At 40.9% G+C, this 25,223-nt stretch overlaps 2 protein-coding genes across 2 annotated transcripts in view; one reads left to right on the forward strand and one right to left on the reverse strand.

Annotated features, from left to right (window-relative positions):
• The first annotated feature begins 463 nt into the window (after positions 1–463).
• Positions 464–25,223, forward strand: part of LOC149324035 (cell division cycle protein 20 homolog B-like) — a 36,014-nt gene continuing 11,254 nt past the window's right edge. The window contains exons 1-6 of the mRNA XM_089513253.1: positions 464–526; positions 2,208–2,288; positions 7,659–7,733; positions 17,416–17,644; positions 20,544–20,638; positions 21,352–21,451. Coding sequence (XP_089369379.1) covers positions 464–526; positions 2,208–2,288; positions 7,659–7,733; positions 17,416–17,644; positions 20,544–20,638; positions 21,352–21,451 — 643 coding nt within the window. The remainder of the gene's footprint in view (positions 527–2,207; positions 2,289–7,658; positions 7,734–17,415; positions 17,645–20,543; positions 20,639–21,351; positions 21,452–25,223) is intronic.
• Positions 8,264–13,146, reverse strand: LOC149324036 (protein peroxidase GPX8-like). Its single transcript, XM_089513244.1, has 3 exons — positions 12,928–13,146; positions 11,628–11,889; positions 8,264–10,500 (listed from the first exon to the last, which is right to left on the reverse strand). Exons 1-3 carry the CDS (start codon positions 13,144–13,146, stop codon positions 10,337–10,339), a joined length of 645 nt encoding a protein of 214 aa, XP_089369370.1. The 3' UTR covers positions 8,264–10,336.

Raw genomic sequence — 25,223 nt, forward strand, 5'->3', positions numbered from 1 at the left:
TTATTGATATTTTGAACAATCTGGCAAGACTAACTAAGGCTGGAGGGGAAGCAAAACTGGCCCTTGGTCAGGGTGACCAGAGGTCCTCCTTTCCCCAGATGTGTCCTCCATTTCAGCCTTTTGCCCAGGAGGAGTCCCAAAAGGGCCCTCCATTTTGAGCAGGACTAAGAAATACGAATTTAATATTTATGTGAGGGTTTTTTAAAAAAAGCTTTCGTTTGGGCATGTCCTCCATTTTTCTTGGAGGTCCTACATTTGGCTATCACCCTGGGCAGGGTTGAAATGGAGATCTTGGGAATGCAAACTAGAATTCCCAACATTTGTTGTTCCTTTCAGCCCATGGGAGGCCATTCCCTGTAGTAGGGGAGGATCAGCAGGAAAAGGCTGATGAGAAGCATTGCTCAGCTCCAGCCAAAGCTCTCTCCAGAAACCAACCATCCTCATCCTCTCCTTGCTTTGAGAGATGGAGTGGAAGTTGGAAAGATCCGCAGCCCGGAAGGTCAAGACGGATGAAGATGTGCTGTGGGTAAATCTACACGATCCCTTTCATTCCTCCTCATGATTCGGCTTCTCTGGGTCAAGCAGAATCCCACTTGGAAGAGAGGGAGAAGCAGGTTGACCAGACATCCTCCTTTTCCAGGACATGTCCTACATTTCAAAACATCCTCCATTTGGGTCATGACTCAGAAACCTGAGTTTATATTTACATTAGTGTTTATCGCTTTTATTTGGGCGTGTCTGAATTTTTTCTTGAATGTCCTACATTTTGAGGTGTCTGGTCCTCCTTTGCAGTTAGGACAGGGTGACCAGACATCCTCCTTTTACCAGATGTGGCCTACACTTTAACCTTCTGTCCAGGAGGGTTTTGAGCATGACTAAGAAGCATGGATTTATATTTATAATCTTGCTTTTAGCTTTTGTTTTGACATGCCCTCTGTTTTCCCCTTGAATGTCCTACAATTTTCCGTGCCTTGTCCTCCTTTCCAGTTAGAACATCTGGTCACTGAGAGAGAAGGGTGGGAGTGTCAGGGAGTAAACTACCATTCAATATCATGGGGATTGTTGTTGATGTTGTGTGCCTTCAAGTCATTCCCAATTTAGGGCCACCCTAAGGCAGACCTATCACAGGGTTTTCTTGGCAGTATTTGTTCAGAGAGGCTGAGAGAGTGTGACCTTGCCTAAGCTCATCCAGCAAGTTTTTACATAGCCCAGCCAGGATTCGAACCCTGGCCTCCAGAGTTGTAGTCCAACACTCAAACTGCTGCACCATGCTGGCTCTCAAACATACATCGAATTGCACGATTTAAAATATTTTAGAGAAAAAGGCAGGTCTTGGGAAAGTTACTTTTTGGACCATGATTGGGGACTGTAGGAGCTATCCTTCAAAAATGTAACTTTACAAGCTCTGGATCAGGAAAGAAAGGACAAGGCCGATAACTGTTTGATGGATCTGTTGTGTTTTTTTGTGGGTTTTTCGAGCCAAGTGGCTGTGTTCTAGAAGAGTTTATTCCTGACATTTCGCCAGCATCTGTGGCTGGCATCTTTCTCTGAAGAAGCCAGCCACAGATACTGGCGAAATGTCAGGAACAAACTCTTCTAGAACATGGCCACATAGCCCGAAAAACCCACAAAAAATTATGGATGCCGGCCATGAAAGCCTTCGACTTCCCATTAATCTGTCATGTTCTTAAATCTTAACCAGTTCTTATAAGCAAGGGCTAACCTATATAATAAGCACCCATCAATTTACTGCAGGTTACACTATTTCACCTTCTTAATCTAAGTGTGTCTCTGAATTGATTAGGTAGGATATATCTTCCTATACTTTTCTATCTCTCTTAGACAGGGGAGGGCCAGGCTGGATGTTCACTGTATGCGTGTATACATGTCTTCAAGTCCTCTATGGATTTATGCAGCCCCATGCATTTCATAAGGTTTTCTTAGGCAAGGAATACACAAGAGGTGGGGTTTTTTTTGCCAGTTCCTTCCTCTGAAATATAGCCTACACCACCTTGGATTCCTCAGTGGTCTCCCATCCAGGTACTAACCAAGTCTGACTCTGCTTAGCTTCGGAGATCAGACGGAACCTGGTGCCTTGTCTGTTTTGTTATGACAAATCAGTGAGAATGGGTTGACATCTATGTGGTTTAGATCTAATGCCTGGAAATTAAATGGCACAATTGTTTACTTGTATGGTTGTTTTAAAGGAAAACATAATGAAGACACTTGGAAGAGACCTCAGATGGAGCAGAGAACAACGCTTGCTAAGTAGGAGGATGCCAAATAAGGTGAGCCAATTGTGAAACTTTGCAATATTGACTGAGTAATCTCTTCCTCTTCTGTGAAGTTTTGCTTTTTGTCTTTTGTACTCAGCCTTCTTCAAGCTCATGCCCTCTAGATGGTCACCTGTTAGACTACAGCATCTTCCTTGGCCAGCATAGCCATGCTGTGCAAACATTAAATGATGTGCATTATTAAGACAAGAAATGCATTTTTTGGTATGCTGATTATATCATTGATTATTGAGAAGGCTCAGTGACAGTAGTAATTTTTGAGCTGCACATGAGAAGGAACTGGCAGAGAAAGTGAACACAGGGCTGTGTCGCTTTGGCAGTGCACTACTAGCTGGCTGTTTAAATATATTCATTTCTTACAGCTGCTAGTTGCACTCCACATTGATGCGGTCCAAAACATGGCAAAAGTAATGGAATTGCACCCCCGTGTGTACACTAATGAGATGTCCACCTTTTCTTTATCAGTCTGAGGGGTTATTAAGATGATGAAAATAATCCATGTAGAATCTGGATTGAATCTTTCTTGTTCACATGTATTTCAAATGCATCCGATAACGTTTTTTCTTAAACAGGGATAATTGATCTCAGGGGTTTTCTCTGAATTTTTAAAAAAGATTTGCAATCTTGGCTGTGTGAATAACCATTGCAAACAGACCCTGGATAAACTGGGATAAAACTTTGTATGCCTTGAATATATTTTGAATACATTTGCATCATTATTTATTTGAGTGCTGGTGCGTGTGAGCAACTAAACTCGCAGAGATGCTGTTTCATAGTGTGAACAACGAACCCAGAATGTGTGAGTGAGATTATTCGCATAGTTGCACTAAAAAACCCCGATGCCTGACTGACCCCTCAAACAAATATAGGAGAACACTGGGCTCTCCACATTCACTGGGATTGGAAGTACAGGACCTCCATGAAAGTGGAAAAACTGCAAATAAAAAAACACATTTTTTTTTACCTGAGAAAACATCTCTTTAGGAATCTCTAGGTTCTCCAGTGCAACTCTTTGGTTAACTTCCACCAGAAATTGACCATGGAATTACATTGGATGTCCTACAAATCCCTAAAGAGAACATATTGATCAAATCTGTGAATAATCAAACTGGATTATTTCTGCAGTGTGGATGCAGCCTAAATTAGCTGAGGATACATCCTCTTTAGAGAGATGGAAATGTTTATTTAAAATCTTTCCTACATGACATTATTTTTAAGACTGGCATTGTACTGTTTCTGATTCTAACAATCTATGGTTGTGAATCTTATAATAAATTGGTGCTAAATTGAATGACTGAATCATCTTCATATAAAGGCTAGTAGAAAATCCTCTTAAACCGACCTTGTCTTGTGACTGCTTGGCTATTAAATGGCACCATCCTTGGCCTTTTTGTTACCTCAAATAGTAAGTGCTGCAGAGTTAGTTGGCTGCTACATATCACTCCCAGAAGTTGTTACTGCACTCTTAGTTGTTGTGAGAATGGTTGTCAAGAAAAAGATGCTACGGAGCTGTGTGTGTGGTGGAATGGCAGTGTATTGTTAGCTGGATGAATATATGAATGACACCAGCTGACATTCAGCTGCCAACCTACGGCACATATTTTGATCATCAAACCACCACAGGCATCTGTATAACACTATCTTGAAAAAATTCTGCCATCATTGTGAGAAACTTCCTAATGTTGATCTTCTTGAAATGCTGACATAGTTGCGGACTTCTAAACATTCTTCATCCTGCATGGTTGTCTTCATGGTATGGCAACTTTTGCATGGCTCCAAAACCCTCCTTCATTTTAAAAATGTGAAGGGGGGTGGGTGGGCTGACAATGGAGAATCATTTCCAGAGGCCTGCACGGGGACATAACCCTCTATTTAAATCTTGTGTCAAGGCAAGTGCCACCTTTGGGGCCAAAAAGAGCATGGAAGTGACTGGTGTTGAAAAAATTGGAGGCTGCGTCCTGTGGGGTGTGATGGAAAATGGAGCAGGTGCAGTTTTTGTATGACTGAGTTCAGTTACCCAAAGTGCTCATAAGATTCTGTGATCTACAGCTGTACTGTTCTTACTTTGAACTCTGTAATTATAGAGTCCAACTCAAAGCTTTAAAATAATGCATTCAGATTAATTAATTGGTCTATTCATTTTGCTCAACCTTAATTTCAAGTGTTATTTTAAGCATTCTGCCAACCGTGTTATATTTAAAGTAAAGGTTGCTGTGTCTTATTGTTTTAATTTGTTACTAGCCATTGTTAGTTATTTGAAATGATATTTTAGAATTGTAATGATTTAGGCAATCAAATAAAAATAATAAATTCTGTAAAAATTATTTAGCAAGTTAACATCAATTGACTACTATTGCATGATTTGACATTGTTTTACACTAATACTAATTTCTCCAAGCTCTGATTATATATGAGCATACTCTCCCTGTTGGTTCTTCTGGACATCTCCGTGGTTTTTGATACCATTGACCATGGTATCCTTCTGGGCTGCCTTTTTGAGATGGAAATAGAATGCACTGTTTTACAGTGGCTGAAGTCCTTCTTGGAGAGGTGTAGCAAAAAGTGGTGCTGGGGCACTCCTGTTCAACACCCTGACCTTTGATCTGTGATGTCCCTCAGAGTTCACTTCTGGCCCTCATAATGTTTAACATCTACATTAAATTGCTATATTTCCTGGAGATTTGTGGTTAAACGTCACCAATATTCTCATGACACCCAACTTTACCTCTACTTTCCATTCAACTCCATGGAAGCTGTTTCAGTACTAAACTGGTGTCTGTTGTTGATAATGGATGAGTGTGAACAAATTGAAACTTAATCCAGACAAGATGGATGTGCTGGATGGGGTTAAACTCCCCCTGAAATCTCAGGTTTGTAGCCTGGACATACTCTTCAACTGAACCTTGAGCTCGGAAGCCAGTGACCAGGAGTGTGTTTTCACATTTAGTGCTCCAGCTATGGCCATTCCTTGAGAAGTCAGATTTGCTATGGTAACACATGCCTTGATTATATCCCATTTAGATTACGTAGGGCTGCCATTGAAAATCTTTCAGAAGCTTCAGTAAGTCCAAAACATTGTGGCTAGACTGTTGACTGGGGCTAGAATATGCAGCATATAACTCACTTGCTGAAACAACTTCACTGTCTGTCGGTCCATTTCTGGGCAGAATTCAAAGCCCAGTACAGTTTAGGTGCAGCCTGTCTAAAAGACCACATATCTCTATACAAGCCTACACATTTTAAGGTCTTCAGAGGGGGGCTTTTTCTGAGCCCCACCATCTTCACAGGTATGGCTAGTGAGGATCCAGGAGAGAACCTGCTCAATGGCTCCTCCATCTATGAAATTCTCTGCCAAGGCAGGTTCAATTGTCCTGCTCCCTGCTTTTTTTTTTTTTTTTTTTGGCAAGCAAAGGCCTTTCTATTTAAAAGCCTTCCATTTTTAATTGGTTGGGGTAGTGCAATAGGCAGTTTTTAATGTGCTTTTAACTGTTTTAATCTAATATTCTTAAGTGATTTGTATTTAATGCTTGTTTAATGTTTGTATTTCAGAATGTTTTCAGCTATATTATTTTAATGTAGGGTTTGATCTGGTTTGGTGCCTTTATGGAAGAATATCAAGAAATTAAATGAAATTGTATCAGTATTTTCAGTATGTGATGGCTTGGCAGTGTACTCTTAGTTAGCTGTTATACATATTCCAGCAACTAAATACACTTCCACATTATTGCATGACTTCACAACATTGGTTAATGTTTTAAATTTGTCTCTGTGATAGAGAACTGTAGCAACGATCACTGTGTAAATGAGAGGTGGGAATTACACCCCGAAGTAATCAGTGACTACGGTGACCAGTGTGCCCCCCACACAAACAAGATGCCCACCCCTGTGTAAATCTCCAATTTACACTGTATGCAATTAGGTCAAAACTTTCAATAGAGAATAAACTTTATTTCTATAGTTTTTTGTGAGATTTTTAGGCTATGTGGCCATGTTCTAGAAGAGTTTCTTCCTGACGTTTCGCCAGCATCTGTCACTGGCATCTTCAAGATGCCAGCGACAGATGCTGGCAAAATGTCAGGAAGAAACTCTTCTAGAACATGGCCACATAGCCCAAAACCCCCACAAAAACTATGGATGCCAGCCATGAAAGCCTTAAACTTTATTTCTCTTCAAATGCTTGCACTTCCCAATTTTGCCTCATTGCTTGGTTCATTTATTCCACACTAGTAGTCTGTTAAGGCTAACATATTGCCAACTGATGGAAGAGGAAAAGAAAGCTATGATATTGGGAGTCTGTGCTAGTTCTTGTGGCAAGGCAGTGAGGTCTATGAATTGAGATTTTATGGTATGAAGATTAGCCATAGTCTAGGTGGATTAAATTGTATTCTTTGAAAACCAAGGATCCTCAAAAGTAGCAGAGGATTTAGCAATCTGCACTCATAAGTATCTGAATCAGGGTGCTTTTGAACTTCTAATGTAGTGGTTGTTTACCCTGGGATCCCAGATGTTGCTGCCCTTCAAACTCATAATCTTGAGGCAGCACAGCCAATGACCAGAGTTCCTAGGAGATGAACGCCAATGACATCTAGGGACCCAAGATGGGCATAACTGCCATCAAGTATGTAACCTACAATCATTATTGGCCTAAGTTGGTAAGGGCTGTTGAGAGTTGCTGTTTGACAATGGTTCCTATCCAGGGGTGTAGATATGGGGGTGGGGGGGGGGGTGCCTGGGTGGGTGGAGTATGAAGGCATTGCTCCCAGTTAGAATTCTATTCCAATGAAAGTTTCCTTTAGTCCCCAGATTTTTAGCATTTCAAAGAGACATTGAAAATCATTCACACCTAGAACTATTCTATTTGTTGTGTTTTCATTCCATTAGAAATTTGCCTGCCTCTTTTCTGTGGATGAAACAAAAGGGCTAGGTAAAGTTATTGAGAGAATGTGAGAGATCTTATAGCACCTTTGAGACTAACTGAAAGAAAAACGTTGGCAACATGAGCTTTCATAGGCTTAAGTCTACTTCCTCAGATGCATTTGGTGGAGTGGAAAGCCAGGGACAGACCTATATATGCCCTTGGTGTGTGAGAATGTTAATTGAAATTCAAAATCTGATGAGAGCTGAAGTCCAATAATATCTGGATGGCCATTGGTTTCCCTACACAGGCCATGGGTTGCTCTATACAGACTATTTTCCCAACAGGGCTTTTGGGAATACCAGTGTAAAGAACACTATTTAACATAAAGATTTTAACATTTGTCTCAGCATGATAATGATGTAGCACTGAACATCTTTTTGAAGGTACAGGGCGGAAGGATGGATGGAAAGCCTGAGTTTACTGCATGTCTAAATGTATTTACACAGGACATTGTTGACTCACAGTTGCTGCACAGTGGACACATATCAAAGTTGGACAATCAGGAGATTCCAGTAACTGAGGTACAGATGTGTGGGAATTCTTATGAATGGGCCTGAAGATATAAATGGTCAACTAGGCCGAATAAAGTGAGGGAAACCCTGACTCTCCAGACGTAATTCTTAAACTTTCCCATGTGCTGGTAAGGACTGATAGTAGTTGTAGGTTACAAGCTTCTTAAGGGCCACCATGATCAGCTCCAATTCTAGACTATAACAAAATGTTAGGAATTTATTTATGTTATAATAGGTGGGCATGCTCAGTATCCTTGGGCTCTTCAAAATTTTCCTCTAGGATCTTTTGTAAATCCAAGAAATGAAATTCTACAAACTTTGTGTACCCCAAAAATCTGCTGTCTGGGGATCTTGCTATTTTGACTAGATAAATATTCAATATATCTTGTACACTAACCTTTCTCCTTTTAACTTAAACAATAACCTTCAAGAATGTTCTTCATTAATTCACTAGTGCATAGTGCAACATAGTTTTCTGCATGCATGTGTAAACCAATATACTAAAAAAAAAACCCACACCAGATTTGGATTTTCCTATCTCTTTTAAAAAATAAAACTTTTAATTAAAACTATTTACATTTTTTGGACCCTTACTCCACAATGCAACCATTCTCCACTATCTTGACACAAAGCTAGGCTGTATAGTAAATATATGGTACAATTTTACATGAAATGATTCAATGTCTGGAAAATTTTTCATTGGTTGTTCATGTCAGGCAAATGGCATGTTAAATAACCTGCTGGGAAACTATGGCCCGTTCCACACGGGCGTAAAGTATGTCCCCAGAACTTACTAGGGTTAGGAAAGGGCATGCTTTACGCACGCCCCTAACCCTAGTACATCCTGGGGACATACAAAATGGCGGCGCCCGTTCTACATGGGCGCCGTCATCTTGACGTAGCGGATGTTTAGCGTCTGCACATCGTGCGGCGCTAATGACGCCACGAGTGCACCATTGGTGCCTTGCGGCGTCATTAGTGCGCCACAACAAGAAGCGCCATTTTGGCGCTTCTTTTTTGCGGTGCCGGGGAGCCTCGTGGTTTGGCCGCTGGGGCTCCTCGGTGCTGCTAATGACAGCGGCGGCAGACTGCTGCTTTCAGACGGTCTGTAACGTGCCAAAAATATCTTCATTCAATTATTTTACAGAAGAGGTTGAAAAAGTTATTTTTTGCACTATAACTACCAGAATCCCATAGCCAGCACAGCCAATGTGTTGCGAGTTATAATCTAAGAGTTATTTTTCAAAGCTCTGGTTTAGGAAGAGGCAATTAGTAACCTTGAGACTTGAACTAAGATCCCCCTGCCTCCAATGGAGCAAAAATCTATATCTTACCCTGGCTCTGCAAAAGTCACACCATATCCAGGTGCACCCCTGCAGCTAAAAAGTGATGGGGTGGTAGGGCTGGAGAAAAGGTGTTATGTAAGGAGGTACCTCTTTGTGCAATGTTTTAAAAGTATTTATGCTTATCCTGCCGTCTAACCAGGAGTTATGTTAATAGAAGTCACCAACAAGATTTTGGCCTCACTATTCCCCTATGGTGTTCTTCTCTGACCACCACCAAAGCCTCCATGCCAATGGACTATCTATTGCAACCTAGAACATTAATCTGCATACCATATTTCTTTACAACGCAAGACACACACACACAGTCATGTTGAAAATCAGGCCAGATTCTGACCGTTCCTGAAAAGCCAAAGTGGATAAACAGCATGTATCCTAGGAAGATTTTCAGATGCTTTTTCATTTTTGGATTGAAATGATATGGCTTCATCTCATAATGCTAAGGAATTGTTTCCATAAATTTCTCTTAGCATATTATCTGGGTTCTCAGGGGTTGCCCCTCACCTAAGAACATTCAAGGCCAGCCTAGGCCATTGGGAACAGTACAGTATTGCACTCTGAGAGCACTCCGAAAATGACTTCCAAAGGAAACATGCTAACTATGCTAAACACAGATAATTTGGAACCAGGATTTCTGGAATGTTCTTTTGTTATTCCTAAATAGTGTGTTTTGTACAGTTATTTAGTTTTTTTACATAAACACAGCAGGAAATCACTTTGGAAAGTGCCCTAGATGATTATGGTTCAGTATCATGTTCATTGCATAGCTTTACTTGTTGTTGGGCACCTTCAAGTCCTTTCCAACTTATGGCAACCCTAATGTGACCCTATCTTTTGGGAGGGGGGGAGGTTTCTTGGCAAGATTTCTTCAGAGGAGGTTTGCTCTTACCTTCTTCTGAGGCTGAGAGAGTGTGATTTGTCCAAGTTTAGCCAGTGGGTTTCCATGGTTGAGTGGGGATTCAAACCCTGGTCTCAAACCACTACTCAACACTCACTGATACTTTCTGCCACTTTTTAAATGGGTTTCATTAGCCAGATATGTCAGTTATGCATTTTTGAAACACATCTCCAGGGCTCAGTTGGGAAAAGTGCAATATTAACACATCAATACTCTTTTTCACTTGTCCTCAGCATGTCCTGTTACCATGAAACAAATTAGCAACACCCCCTCTCCATGCTGTATGTTTTTTTACCATGATCAAGGAGGACTGTATGAAAAGGCTTAGCAGAGATGGTGTCATTAAGGTGTCAGAAGGCATCACAGCTTTCTCAGAGGTCTTCTCTCTTTTTTAAAATGATCTGCCTAACCAGAGCAGCAATATCTGGCTTGATGCTTTCTATGGGCTCCTCAGGCCTCCAGAACTTCACAACTTTGCCTTCTGGACTAACGAGATACTTCCAGAAATTCCACTTTGGCTCTTTCTTGGATGACTCTGAAAGAATAACAAAAGGCACATTTAGGTTGCAAGCTATAACTTCTGCTGAGACCAAAACAGTGATGTGCTGAAATCATATTGATTCTCTGAACACTTTTTCTCTAAGTTAGTAAGAAACTAGAGGCTTCAGTTCAGCAGTACAGAGCCAACCAATGAAGATACAGATCCTATTTTGGGTTTAGAAGGGAAGGGTAAGAAGAGGACTCCATTTGTAAATGCACCCTTGCTTCAGAGAGTGATGGGGTCTCTTTCTATGGAGGTTTTTAAACAGAGGTTGGATAGCCACCTGTTGGGGTGCTTTGATTATGAGTTCCTGCATGTGCCTCTGGGGTACTTGGGACTGTGCATTATTGCATGGTGGAGGTTCGACTTGATGGCCCTTGAAGTCTCTTCCAACTCTGTAATACTTTCATTGGTAAGCAGCACCAATGGCAGTGGTTCCTTCTGGAGCATAACAGCCGCTCCAGTGCAGAGAAGATAGTGTGGGTGGAACTTTATACTCCATTTGCTTGATTTAGGATATCCAGCTACATGCCATGTGCTATAGAGGAGCAGCCATGGGCAGCCATAGGGAAGTAGAAAATAAAAGTATGTGCTAAGCTCAGCCAAAGGCTGCGAGGGCCCAGCCCTAACTCCACCACTGACCTAGACGTTTTGTTACCATGATAAAATTCCAGGATACATTGAAATTTATATAGATGATTACTACCCTAGGGCTGAATCTGCATTGCAGAAATAAAGCTGTTTGACCTGACTTTCACTGCCATGCCTCAATGCTATGGAATCCTAGGATTTGTGGTTTGGTGGGGCACCAGAACTTTCTGTCAGAGAAAGCTAAAATATCTCACAAAACTACAGATCCTAGGATTCCATAGCACTGAGCCATTTCAGTTAAAGTGTTGTCAAACTATTATTTCTGCAGTGCAGATGCAGCCTAGGTCTTACAAAACAAAAGCTGATAAGTTCTGGGAACTGAATTCTAAGTGTACTCCCCAAATTCTGAGATTTGATGTGTAATTTCCTGTACACATAGAATTCAGCTGTTCTCTGTCTGTTCTCTTCCCTAAATTATCATTGCAGGAAATTGTAAAAGAGTTTGCAATATAAGAGAGACCCAAGCTCACCTATCAGAAATCTGAAAGCTGGTGATGCTTCAGTTCCTAGAATCCTAATTTTGTTGAAAATGGGAAAAGTTACTCCATAATTTGATTTTGCAAAATAAGCAATCTCCTGGATTGTGCCGGGTTCCGATTCTCCGTACTGATTGCAGGGGAAGGCCAGCACCGTGAAGTGAGTTGATCCAAACTCTCTGTGCAGTTCCTGCAGCATGACGTAGTTCTTGTCTGTGTGCTGGCAATGACTGGCCACGTTTACAACTAGAGATGCCTTCCAGAAAGATGGGAAATGGGAGAATAAAAAGAAAAAGATGAGTGGCTGGTGAGTTTGATATTAATGCAACATGTCTCTCCCTCCTGGTCATCTCAGCAATTTAAATTCAGAAAAGCATATGAACTCAGTTTTGTTTCAGTTCAGGGGAGGAAAAAAAGCTACCAACCATCACAATATAAGCCCTTTTAGACTGAGGAACATATTTCTGCTGCTAAAAATAATAGGAATTGCATAGAAGCAAAGTACACAGGCAAAGTGAAATATTTGAAGTTTAATTTATTTCAGTCAGATAGTGTTAATAAATAAAACTAACTGAAAGAAATAGATCATAAATATTTAATATTGTCAACTCCGAGAATAATTCAGCCAGTTTCCAACAGCTCACAGCATCATAAGGCCTAGAAGAGAATAAGAACCATTAAGTAAACAGATTTTAAGAATTCTGGTTCATCAGATGCTTATGAGGTCCAGCAGAGATCCATTGGATCATGTTGACGTTTCCAAAATGCCAATGTTCCTCGTTTTATTTCTGTAATTAAATGTGGAAATATTTTGAAGAATTATGCAAGGATTGGATTTTTCAGATGCCTGGTTGCCAACTGCTGGATGCCTCTGCAGATCTTAAAAGCAACCAGAACGAAACAATCCTCCTTTTTGCAGGTACAAAGTGGACCTAGCACAAGGCCCTCTCGATGATACTGAACTCCACTTCCCATGAGCCCCAGTCCGCTTATGACTGGGAGAAGCAGTTTGTCAAAATCTGGAATGCCAAAAATTCCCCTTCACTATCTTAACATCCAGTTCCTTGAGGACTACAGTTGCAGAAAAAAAGCCTTTACTGCAGCTTGGCTGCATGCATTAGGAAATATTATTGTACTCCAGAATCCTTCCCATTCCCCAACCTGCCAAAAATGTTTTTTAAAAAATCTGTAAGAAAGTTGCCACCGCTTCTTCTGTGGAAGATACAAAATTCACTGTTACTCATAATGGGTGCGGTTGCTTTGTAAGATTCTTGAAACAAAAGACCCCACTTACTTTGCCTCTGTATTTCTCCAAGGAAACAGTCCTTCCTTTCCAATCCTTCACTTCAAAGGCATAGAAGTCTTTGACTTTGGCCTTTAAGAATTTGAGCTGCAGGAGGCCCAGCAAGGCTGTGAATAACACCATAGAGAAGAAAACAATCAAAACCCTGCTTTTCAGCTTTGAACTTTTGAACGAACACGTTGCAAGAGGCAGAGGCAGAGTCGGCTCCATTTTGGAGAATTGGAGGGGATGTCTCAGCTGGCCTGGAATTTGAGGAGGAGCTAAGAAGTAGGGCAGGCAGGGTGGTTTTTTTCTGAGTTGGATTTTGCTAAAATGTTCCATGAACTGAGATCTGTTCAGTGCAATCTCTTGTCACCTCCTAGACAAATCAGCAGGCAATAATACAATATTCAGAAATTGCTTTGTTATTGCATACCTGCTGCAAAAAAACTTTTGGAGTGCAACCATAACATCATGGACTGAAGCCTTTACTGTCAGTAACAGGTCTGGTAATCATAGCTCAGTAACAAAGTACCTGTGTTCCTGGACATTAGTTCTTTAATTTAATTAAATATATATATGACAGATAGATGTTATATATTGCAAAATATTAATATTTTGCAATATAAAACATCCATCTGTCATTACAATATCTGCAATACATTATGATCCTATTCTTTAAAGAGGACGAGGAAAAAACCCCTCTCTTTCCCTCCTTCCCTTCCCAGCTATAAATTCCAACTAAAGGAAATTTAGAAAAATCTAAATCTTGGGAGAACAGTAGAATATAAATTCAGTCAATGAATCAATACTTTTTAAATTAATATTTGACAGCCAACATATAACATCCATCCATTATTACAATATCTACAATAGATTATGATTTTAGTTTTTAAAAAGGAAGAGAAACAAAACCCACTCTTTTCATCCTTCCATTTGTTAGTCAGTCAACCAGGCTATAAATTCCCGGTAAAGGAAATTTAGCAGAAAAATTTAATAGAAGAAGCTGCCTTGAATCCCAGCTTGGGAGAAAGGTGGAATATAAATTCAGTCAATCAATCAATATTTTTAAAATTAATATTTGACAGCGAACATATAACATCCATCTGCTATTACAATATCTACAATGCATTATGATTCTATTCTTTAAAAAAGAAGAGGGGGGAAAAACCCCTTTTCCCTTCTTCCCTTTGTTAATTAGCCAACCAGGCTATACATTCCCTCTAAAGGAAATTAAGCAGATATTTAATAGAAAAAGCTGCCTTGAATCCCATCTTGGGGGAAAGGTGGAATATAAATTCAGTCAATCAATCAATAAAATTTGGTACTAGAGGCAGCACCACAAAAACACTTCAGCATGATTCAGCAAACTTTTTATCCAAAACTAACAATATGCCTATCCATATGGCAGTTAACAACAAAAACAATATACCCATGTGAAATGAAACAACCAGGCTTAACTAGAATTGGCTAGAGCAGAATCCTATTCTTTCCTGCTAAAACTTTATTGCACTGTTTACTGAGGATGGGTTGCTATAGCCTGTCATTGAAAGACTATTTTTCTCCAGCCCACCCCCATCATTCTCCCAGTGCTGATGCTGCTAAAAATCTAACAGCTAGAGGACAAGGAGGAAAAGGAGGAAGGGACATAAAAAAACATTGTGTTAAAGAACTCTTTTGTCAGATGCATTATTAATTGAAGTGTGTCTGTAAAAATACTTACCTAAACCCAAATGCTTGTCCCAACTAGAGCTGAATCCAGGGCTGACTTGTAAGACCATACTTATGTGTTAGCTTACTGCTTGATTCAGTGAGCCTACTCTAGTTGGAATAACAATTAGGTGCAGATTGTAAATCCTTGTAAACAGGGATGGGAATCATGTGGCCCTGCAGATGGTTTTGGACAGCAGCTTTCCAGGTTCCTTGCTTTTACTGATAGTCAGGATCTCTTCATCGGTGGGGGACCCATTAAAATGGTCTGACCCAGGAGGGGTATGGATCCGTATGGAATCCTGATAGCTCTTGGGGAGTTCCTTGCTGCCTTCGCAGACATTCCTGTCTAAGTCTTGGCTGATCTTTGGAATGGATAAATGATCAGGGCAGTGAACACAATCTATCTATCCCGTGTCCCCTCTCACCAGATGGAGCTAAACTGCCTCGCTGGTTTTCCAGAGAGCTGGTGTCAATGTAGCAAGAAAGAAGTGGACTAGAGTGGTTGCAGAAAACTCAGAGCTGGTCTGATCAAGCACAGGCTAAAGCTTATCTGATGACCTTACTCTGTGGTCAGTGGCATCTGCTACTAGGGTGTCACCCCAGTGTGATAAACTGTTGTCACCTCCAGGCAGGCAGGCAGGCAGGCAGGCAGGCAGGCAGGCAGGCAGGCGCTCCTGGGGAGACAACATAGGACGAGAGTGGCATGGGAAGAAAGGGAAGGAGGTAGTGGCAGAAGAAATGGCAGTAGGCAGGAAGGGGTGCCCATCATCCACCCTCCCCCTCCTGACAGTCTTGCCACCCTCCCCATGCCACACAAGCTGCCTGGCACACACGCCAGCTACCCCTCTCCACCCCATGTGACCACCTCTGCTATCCAGCCACTGTAGCCATTAGTATTGATGGGGACTCTGGAGACCAGGGTTCCATTCCCAGCTTGGTCATGAAGCCCACTGGGTGACCTTGAGCAGGCCATATGCTCCCAGCCTCAGTGGAAGGCGATGACGAACCTCCTCTGAATATCTTCCTAAGACAATCCCATGATAGATTCACCTTAGGGTTGTCATAAGTTGGAAACGACTTGAAGGCAAACAACAACAACATGTTTTGCACTGTTCTCCAGCTAGTAGGTTTTAGGGTCTAGCCAACAGACAAAACAGTAGCTTTCACATCTGCAGAGTCTGCTGTAGTAGAAAGAGGTCCTCAGTCAGCCTCCAGACAATGGATTGATAATTAAATAGACACAAATCCTCCTTGCATATCCTCCACCCTGAAGCCTTGCCATTCAACAACAGACCAACACACAGATTAACATGTAAATCACTTCCTCCCAACCAAGGGTCAAACAAGTACAGTATATACATGCCCCCCACACTTCCATGCACAACCCTCTAAAGATGGCAACTACAGGTGCAGGCAAAACATCAGGAACAAATTCTTCTGGAATGTGGCCACACAGCTGGAAAACTTCAGTGGAAGGTGATGACAAATCTCCTCTGAACATATCTTCCTAAGAAAATCCCATGATAGGTTCACCTTAGGGGTGTCATAAGTTGGAAACATATTCTTATTGGCTAGCGTTAAGCATCTACTGTTCATCTTGTTATATCTGTAATATGTGAGATAATATAGCTTTCCTTTACTGGTCATAAGAAGAAGAAAATGTTCCACATTAGCATAATAGTAAGGGAATCAAGGGAGCACAGAAAAGGCCAAGCTTGTGACATGTTTAAATCTCTTTATCAGAAAAAAAATGTTAAAAAGATATAGGTTGAGTGTGGGGGAAATCATCATAATCTTCAATACCAAATCAACATTTAAAAAGTCCCTGCCCTAACCTGCTGTTTGTAACATGTTGTTTGATGACGATATCTGGATGTCTCAAAAGTATGTACATTTTTGATGTATTTGCATAATAAAGACCAGCCCAAAGACCTTAACATGGGATTCGTTTTGTGAGGAGTGCTGAGAACATAGGTGAAACACCCTGAACAGTTAGTAGATTGGATGCCTAGACTAAGGATGCATCTACACTATAGAAATAATACACTTTGACACCACTTTAACTGGGATTTGTAGTTTGGTGATGCACCAGCACTCTTGGGTGGAGAAGGCTAAAGACCTGGTAAAACTATAAATCCCAGGATTCCATAGGATGGAGTTAGAGCATTTAAAGTAGTGTCAAACTACATTATTTCTACAGTGAGATGCACCCTAGGTCAGTTGTACTCAGTTTTCATTTTCTAAGGTGAAACCAAGGAGACACATGTTGAGACTCAGCTAACTTAACAGTGCAATACTATTTATGTCTGCTTGTTCTGTTGAATTAAATTGGCCTTACTCCAAGGTAAAGGTGTACAGTCAGCCAACCCCCATACCCATGGATTCTTTATCCATGGATTCAAGCATCCACAGATTGCAAATATTTCAAAAAGATATAAATTTCCAAAAGTAAACCTTGATTTTGCCATTTTATATAAGGGACACCATTTTTCTATGCCATTGTATTTAATGGGACTTAAGCATCCATAGATTTTGATATGCTTAGGGGTCCTGGAACCAAAACCCAGCAGATACCAAGGACCCACTGAATTATACTACAGACTTAGTCTGGATCCCCAAACATTATCTCCCATTAGCATTATTAAAACTATATTTGACTACACAAACATCATCTAGTGGTCTGTTATACTTTTAGTTGACATAACAAGCTTAATGTTCTTCACTATCTCAAGAAGAGTCTTTACTATTGTTATTTGTTTTGTTTGTGTATGTGTTTGTTGGAAGCAGACTCCTAGCAAGACCTCTTATGCGGAATTTAAAAGCTGCATTGTGAAGAAGCTGGCATTCCAAATCCCAATTGCTAGTAGCCCAATTTCCACAAGATGGCAGCAGGCAAGCGCTGGGAACCAGACAGAGCAACCTTTTGGACTTGGAGAATGTCCTCCTGCTAAATTTTCCACTTTAGCTAACAGTTCTGATCTGAAAGACCCAGCTGGGAAGACCACAGCAGTTCCAGGTATTGTGGCAGATGATACTTCCAAAGTGAGACTCTTTTGGAAACCCAATGTATTTCTAATATATCTGGCATTCTGTTTAATTTACGACTATCCTTTCATACCTGTGTTTAACCATGAGCAAAACAAGTTATTATTTGCTGAATACTATGCTGGAGTAATGGAACAAAAATAAGTCTAAAAGGCATTTGTGTTTGTGTTGGCACTAGTATTAGACATAGTGAATAAGATAATTGTTTCAGGCAGTGGATACTAGGCCAAGCTAGAGGTTTGGGGAGCTGTAGTCCAACAAAGTAATGTTTCCGAACTCCATTGAGATATGTATGGGAGAAACAGGGCAGGGCCCTTGACTTTTGTCCCAATGTTGTTGTTGTTGTTATAATATTTGTTTATATGCTGCTTTTTTCCAAACCTGGGACTCAAGGTGACTTGCAACAGGTAAAAGAAACATAGCTTTAATGTCATCAATAAAATTAAAAACAGTTTTAAAATATAGGTTGTAAAAGCAACAAATAAAGCACAGATAGACACTACAGCACAATTCTGCAGGGTCAAATCTACTTGAGCAGTTGGTCATCAAAGGCTGAAATTAAAAAAAAATCTTAAGATGTCTGCAAAAAGATAGCAAAGAGGTTGCCAGTCTAACCTCTCTTGGAAAGGAATTCCAGAGCCTGGGAGCAGCCTTCAAGTTGAGCCCAGCCTCTGGTGATCCTATCATAGAGTTTTCATGGCAAGATTTATTCAGTGGAGGTTTGCCATTGCCTTCCTTTAAGGCTGAAACAGTGGAGTCTATCAAATGGGACGGGAGGCTCTCAATTTTGAAAGAGAAGATAGCAAGGTCAATTCGAAAATCCATGCAATTACATGATTACAGTCCGCCCTCCCCTTATGTGGGGGATTCATTCCGGATCCCCCCGCGTAAAAGAAAAAACGCGGATGTTCAAGCCCCATTCAAATGAACGGGGCTCGTGCCCACGGAATTGTGGCGGTGGTGCGTGGGGCTCATGCCACGGGAGCGTGCGCCATTGTTTCTTTCCGGCGTGCGCCTCCATCACTTCCATTGCGGAATCCACGTAAAACGTGCCTGCATATAACATGGGCACACTGTACTTATTACACCTTAAATTCACTGTAATGGCCTCCCCGAGCGCGATCCAGATTCTGTGCAAAGTAAGCCATCCCTGGATTGGTAATTGAGAATTGGCACCCTTGTGCATACTCAGTGAGACTCCAGATGACTGGAGGATAGCATATTTAGGTGAGTGAGAGAGAGGAACCAAGGAACCCCACAATTTACAAAAGAGGTTTTAGGGGGGCAGGAAGAATGGTTGAAAGAACATGCTCTATTCACGTTAAAATGAGCATATATTCACTCTTGACACGTTAAAATGTGAATATAATGGTTATCCAATAGCTCTGGGTCCATGCCTCTTAATTAGCAGGCAGCAGCCCCCCCCCCCAGCAATGCTGAAAAACAAGCGGAAGCAAAATTGAAGAAGAATTGCAGTGTGGCTTCATGGGAACCCCCCCCTTCCAGATTGGGGTGGTGGAAACCAGGACCAAAGGAGACATGTACATCACGCCAAACAACAGCACACTGAATGCGAAGTTGCCTAGGAACAGGGTTTGTGACTTTTTCTAGTCCAGTTACAATCGTGTGATATTGTCCAGTGTCTCTTGCTCTTTCCATGTTTGATCATGAATTCGAGCCCAAGTCTCCCAGTGTTCTAATCAAGCCATCTCACCACACAGACTTTTTCTTTTATCTCCTAGCCATTCCCTTCTATTGGAGAACTGAGCTATGTGTGTCATACAGCCTTCTCTGTTCCGCCAAAGCTATCTTTAGATCAAATAGTAAGTGCTGTCTGTATACCACTGTTGAAATAAGATTGAACTGCTAGTTGGGGTGGTGGTGAGACCATCCCAATTCTTGCTTCAGAGAGCAAAATATCTTAGGCCAGTCCTGTTTGCAAAATATAAAATTCATCATATTCAGTTGGACTTTAGCCTGAGTAAATGCCCTTACAAACTGTGTCCCCTGACTTCATAACAGACCTTTAACAAATAGCTTTATCAAATGCCTACCAAAAATTATTACCTACTACCTACCAAAATTATTAGCAAGGCTTCTCTTATGAATCTACAAGAAAAATTAGTACAGATTTTATTAAACTATAGTACAGATTCTATACCAAGAACTCCATTTTTGCTTGATAGCCTGTCATGGCAGGAAGAAGTCAAATTGCACTTAGGAAAGTTTGGCTATATTGGTCCTTGAAACCACAAAGCTGTGAACATCAGTTACACTGAATAGGGGTTAAGCTGTATGATTCACAACATAAAAAGTGTTGTGATGGAACTGGGGTTGGCCCTACCATTAGTCAAAATGAAACATGGAGCAGATGCTGAAAAGTGGAAAGATACTGTCCCATTGTCTGTACTGAAGAATGATTGAACTGACAGTCCAGCCAACTTTTGAATTTAGAATGGAAGTGAGGGCACCATCTTCATTACCTCAGGCAGCCAAAAACTGCCTTTGAGCCAACTCTAGCTGGATGAGATCCAAATACTATCTAAGATGATATTTGCAGGAAAATGTTGCAGAATGGAATGCTCCTATTTAAAATTTTGTCTAGTTTTGCACAGATTGTCCATTTCGTTTTACCTTCCACTTGGTTTTCTGCACCCTCTCCAAAGAATTAACTGGCATTTTGTGATCACTGAGCATATCAGTCATGATTGGTTGTTTGTTTGTGTCATACGGATTTTTCTCAGGAAGGAGCCACCAAGCTTGGAAAACTAGTTTATTTTCAATATATAGGAAGACTGACCATACATTATTTAATAATGTTATTGATTGGGCATATATAGTCATTTCTTTCAATATGTTTTGTCTTTCAGTGTCTTTTAACATACTTCTTGAAGCCACTATAAATGAATCCAAAACATATACTAATGCCACTAGTTTGTGTGAAAGAAGTAAATCAGAGAAACAGGTATGTAACAATGTATCTGATAGGTTTAAAGCCTTTTTTTCAGATAGTGTTTATAAAGACAGATTCTCAATCATCTTTTTGAAATGTATTTGAATTAGTAATGTGGCTACCTGTTGCTGCTGCTAGAAGGAAACAGCAGGAAAACGCCCTCTGAAACAAAACATACTCATTTTAAAATGAGTACTTATTGTTGCATAGTTATTGTGGTACTATTAAGTGCAATGATAACCTGTTTCTCTGAGTCAAAATTGCTCATTCATGTGGACAAGACATCTGGAAGGCACTAGGTTAGGTATGGCTGGACCAGATTATACTGATTCATATTAAAGTCTAACTTGGTTTTTGTGTAGGCAGTCTGTTACCTGATTGCTTTAATGAGAAGTGCTAGAGACTGACTGAACTCAAGATTTTCTGCATGCAAAATGTATACTCAATCACATTTTTGCATGCTGAAAATCCTAGGTTCAATCAGTCTCCAGCATTTCTCATTAAAACTATCAGGTTAGAATAAACCAGCCTGTTCCAATTTGGTGACCTCCAGATATTTTGAACTTCAATTTCTATCAGCCACAGGACAAAATGTCTGGAACGCACTAGATTAGGTATGGTTAGAACAGATTATACTGAGTTAGAACTGTTCAATACATATATAGAAGAGATGGCTTTAGCCTTCTGTTATTTAAAACTATAATTTCATGTCCACTTTCTTACAGAAATGCCACCACCAGACATTAACAAGTGAAGGGAAAAGGCATGGCATTTCAGAAAACGGAAGCATCAGGATCTGTGAAAAATTTAATTGTATCTGGAAAGGTATAGCACAGGTCAATTAATGTTACTGAGTTTTGAAAATTTAATTTTTTAGTCTGCAGTTGCCAAACCTCCAGCTAACATGACACTGGCCACTAAGAGCCACTGACTGCCCCCTCAGGGGTGGAGGACCTATTAGAATGGTCCGCCCTCGAAGGCTAATGGAACTGCTTGGATTCCAGGAAGCCCTAGAGGGTTTAATGCTTGATAATGCCGGTGACTCTGTTGAAGCCTTAGTGAATACATGGAACACCGATCTTACTGGGGCTATTGACACAATTGCTCCCAAACATCCTTTCCAACCCGCTTCAAATTGGAAGCTCTGGTATACCGGAGAGTTGAAGAATATGAAGTGGGCAGGACAACAACTAGAGCGTGACTGGCGGAAAACTGGACTCTTATCTGACAGAATTCATCATAAGAATTATCTTTATTCTTATAGAGAGGCAATAAAAGCAGCGAGGAGATTCTCCTCGTCTACATGTATTGCATCTGCAAAGTCACGTCCGGCAGAACTGTTTAGGGTCGTGAGGGAACTGATGGTGATGCTGCCTACCCAGAACCCTCTACTTAACCCAACAACGGCCTGCTGTGATGCATTTAACAACTACTTCGCAGATAAAATCTCTCAAATAAGAGCCCACTTGGACGCCAATATTGGAGCAAAATCAACTGATGAGGCGTCCAGTAAAACCGTTTATGAGATTAGACTGGATCACTTCGAGCTTGTGAATACTGATGACGTGGACAAGATCCTTGGAAAGGTGAAAAAAACGACATGCTCTCTTGATCCCTGCCCATGATGGCTGGCCGTCCAGGGCGGTGATGCCTTGATAGCACTTCCTAGACGTGTCATCAATGCATCCCTTAGGGAAGGTTATGTACCATCTTCTTTAAAGGAAGTTAAGGCGACCTGAAAAAAAACTTCCCTTGACCCCCTGGACATGAAAAACTACAAGCTTGTATCTCACCTGCCATTTTTGAGCAAGGTGATTGAGACGGCTGTTGCTCTTCAGCTCCAGGTGTTCTTGGATGAAGCCGATTTTCTTGATCCATTTCAAACTGGCTTCAGGACGGGATTTGGAGTGGAGACTGCCATGGTTGTCTTATCTGATGACCTTCGTCTAGGCATCGACAGAGGAAGCGTGACCCTGTTGGTGCTTCTAGACCTCTCAGCAGCATTTGATACAATAGACCACAACATCCTCTTGGAATGCCAGAGAGAGTTAGGAATTGGAGGCACTGCACTCCAGTGGTTCTGTTCCTTTCTCTTGGGCAGGTTCCAGAGGATGATGCTAGAGGACAGTGGCTCCTCAAAAACGGAGCTAAATTGTGGTGTGCCTCAGGGCACCATCTTGTCCCCAATGCTATTTAATATTTATATGTAGTCGCTGGGAGAAATCATCTGCAGAAATGGGGCGGGGTGTTATCAGTATGCTAATGACAACCAACTATATTTCTGCATGTCTCGGGCATCGGCGACGATAACAAATGGCATTTCTCCCCTCAGTCAGTGTCTTGACTCAGTAATGGACTGGATGATGGAAAACAAGCTCAAGTTGAATCCAGACAAAACAGAGGTACTTACAGTAGGGGCCCCTAAACCAGGCATTGAGTTGTAACTTCCAGTCCTAGAGGGATTCACACTCTCCTCAAAGGCCTGTGTTCGCAGTCTGGGGGTGCTTCTTAATGACAAATCAGGTGAATGCGACAGTCAAGAGCGCCTGTTATCAGCTTCAGCTGATGTGCCAGCTGTGCCCTTTCCTGGAACTGGGGGACCTTGAAACTGTAGTACAAGCACTGGTAACCTCAAGATTTGATTTTTGCAATGTGCTCTACATGGGGCTACTCTTGTGCCTAGTCCAAAAACCGTGACTGGTACAGAAGATGGCGGCCAGGCTGATTACTGAAACATGTAGGAATTATCATATAACGCCAATATTAAAGTCACTCCACTGGCTGCCTATTAATTTTCGGGCACAGTACAAGCTGTTAGTTATAACCTTTAAAGCCCTACATGGCTTGGGCCCAACTTATCTAAGGGATCGCCTACTTTCATATAATCCACCCCATATTCTCAGGTCCTCTGGGAGGAATTTATTGCAGCCTATAAAGACTAGGCTGGCTGCGACCTCCCAGAGGACCTTTTCTGCAACTGCTCCCACTCTATGGAATAGTCTGCTGGATGAGATCCATCAAATTACCAATTTAGATAACTTCAAGAAAGCTATTAAGACGGATCTCTTCTGGTAGGCCTTCCTAGAATAAACTACTTGGCCATGTAATATCCCCCACATAGATATGATGATTCTGCCCACTGTTATTGTTTTAACTGTAATTGTCTTTATGTAATTTTAAATCTTAAATGTTTAATTCTTTTTAAAGAGGGGAATATTTTGTATATATTGTTGTATTAATTTTAATAGTGTAAGCCGCTTTGATTGTTTTGACAAAAAGCAGGGCAGAAATAAAGTGGGGCCTTGCAGATTAGGAAGTCCCTGTAGTCCAAAAAATGAATGACCCCTTTCAAGCTCTGGTTACTGATATAAATATCGATGCACACTCATTTGTTTCAAAGCAAGAGCTGCATGGATTTAATGTTTGGACCAGTGGTTCCCAGTCTTGGATCCCCAGATGTTGGTAGACTACAACTCACTTCTTTCTCAGAGAGCAGGGATAATGGTTGACATGATGGAGTCCCAAGATTGGGAAACAGTGCTGTACACCATTTCTACTCCATGAAAATAATACAACACAATAACTGGGCCAAGTTGTGTGGTGGCAGTGATGATGATGCAATCTCTAGTCCAAGACATCTGGAGATTACTGTACTGGAGAAAGCTGATTTACACACATTTCTTCACATTTAACGGTGCCATACTAAATATAAATGGGTCTCTATAGAAATTCCAAACTTTTAGAGCCCTTCCATACTAGAAAATTATAGTGCTATTATTACACTTTAAGAGCCGTGACAACATCCTATGGAATCCTGAAATTTGCAATGTAGAGAAAGGTATATAGAATTCTCTGCCAGAAAGTTCTAGTGCTTCACCAAACTGCAAATCCCAGAATTCCATAAGATGTAGCCATGGCAATTAAAATGTAATCATAGCATTATAACTGTGTAATGTGAACGTGTATTTTATGTATTGGCCAAGTGTTTATTCACAAAATGCAAAAGAAGTCTTGCTGCAAGGCTGGCTATGCTGCTTGCCTCTATATGGTTTTTAGTCACCATTCTTTCCCCCCTTTCAATTGGTCATAGTCATTTTTCTCAGATATGTGGATACATGTGTAGATCAGAGACAAGAAAGGTGAGTGTGATGTGGGAAGCCATTTCCGGAAGGTTTGCATTTTGGGGGTCTCTTTGATGGGAACTGTAACCATCAGCCGCATCTGTTTAGCGGAGTTAATGTCATCATTAGGGGTTTTGAGGTTACAGATCATTTTAAGAAAGAAACTTGTGATGAAGATGAGACAGACAGATATGAAAAGCGTTTGTTGTGGGAAGAAAATCTTTGAACACTTTACAGCTAGTGACAATGCAAAAATTACAACAAATAAAAGTATGTGCTTTCTTTTTGAAAGATAGCAGGTTGAGTTGAAGAGATGAGAGGAGAATGAAAAATTTGCCATAATTAAATGGCCTTTCAAAACTAGAGCTTTTAAAAAAATATTAAAAATTGTACTTTGGCATAAACTAGAACCTCTCAAACTCTGGGGGTCATCCATCTGCAGGAAAGTACAATGTGCTTCCAACACTGAATTTAAA

Source organism: Sceloporus occidentalis, unplaced genomic scaffold (assembly GCF_023333645.1).
Source record: "Sceloporus occidentalis isolate IW3139 unplaced genomic scaffold, rSceOcc1.0.p SCAF_1, whole genome shotgun sequence".
In the NCBI taxonomy this organism is placed as follows: domain Eukaryota; kingdom Metazoa; phylum Chordata; class Lepidosauria; order Squamata; family Phrynosomatidae; genus Sceloporus; species Sceloporus occidentalis.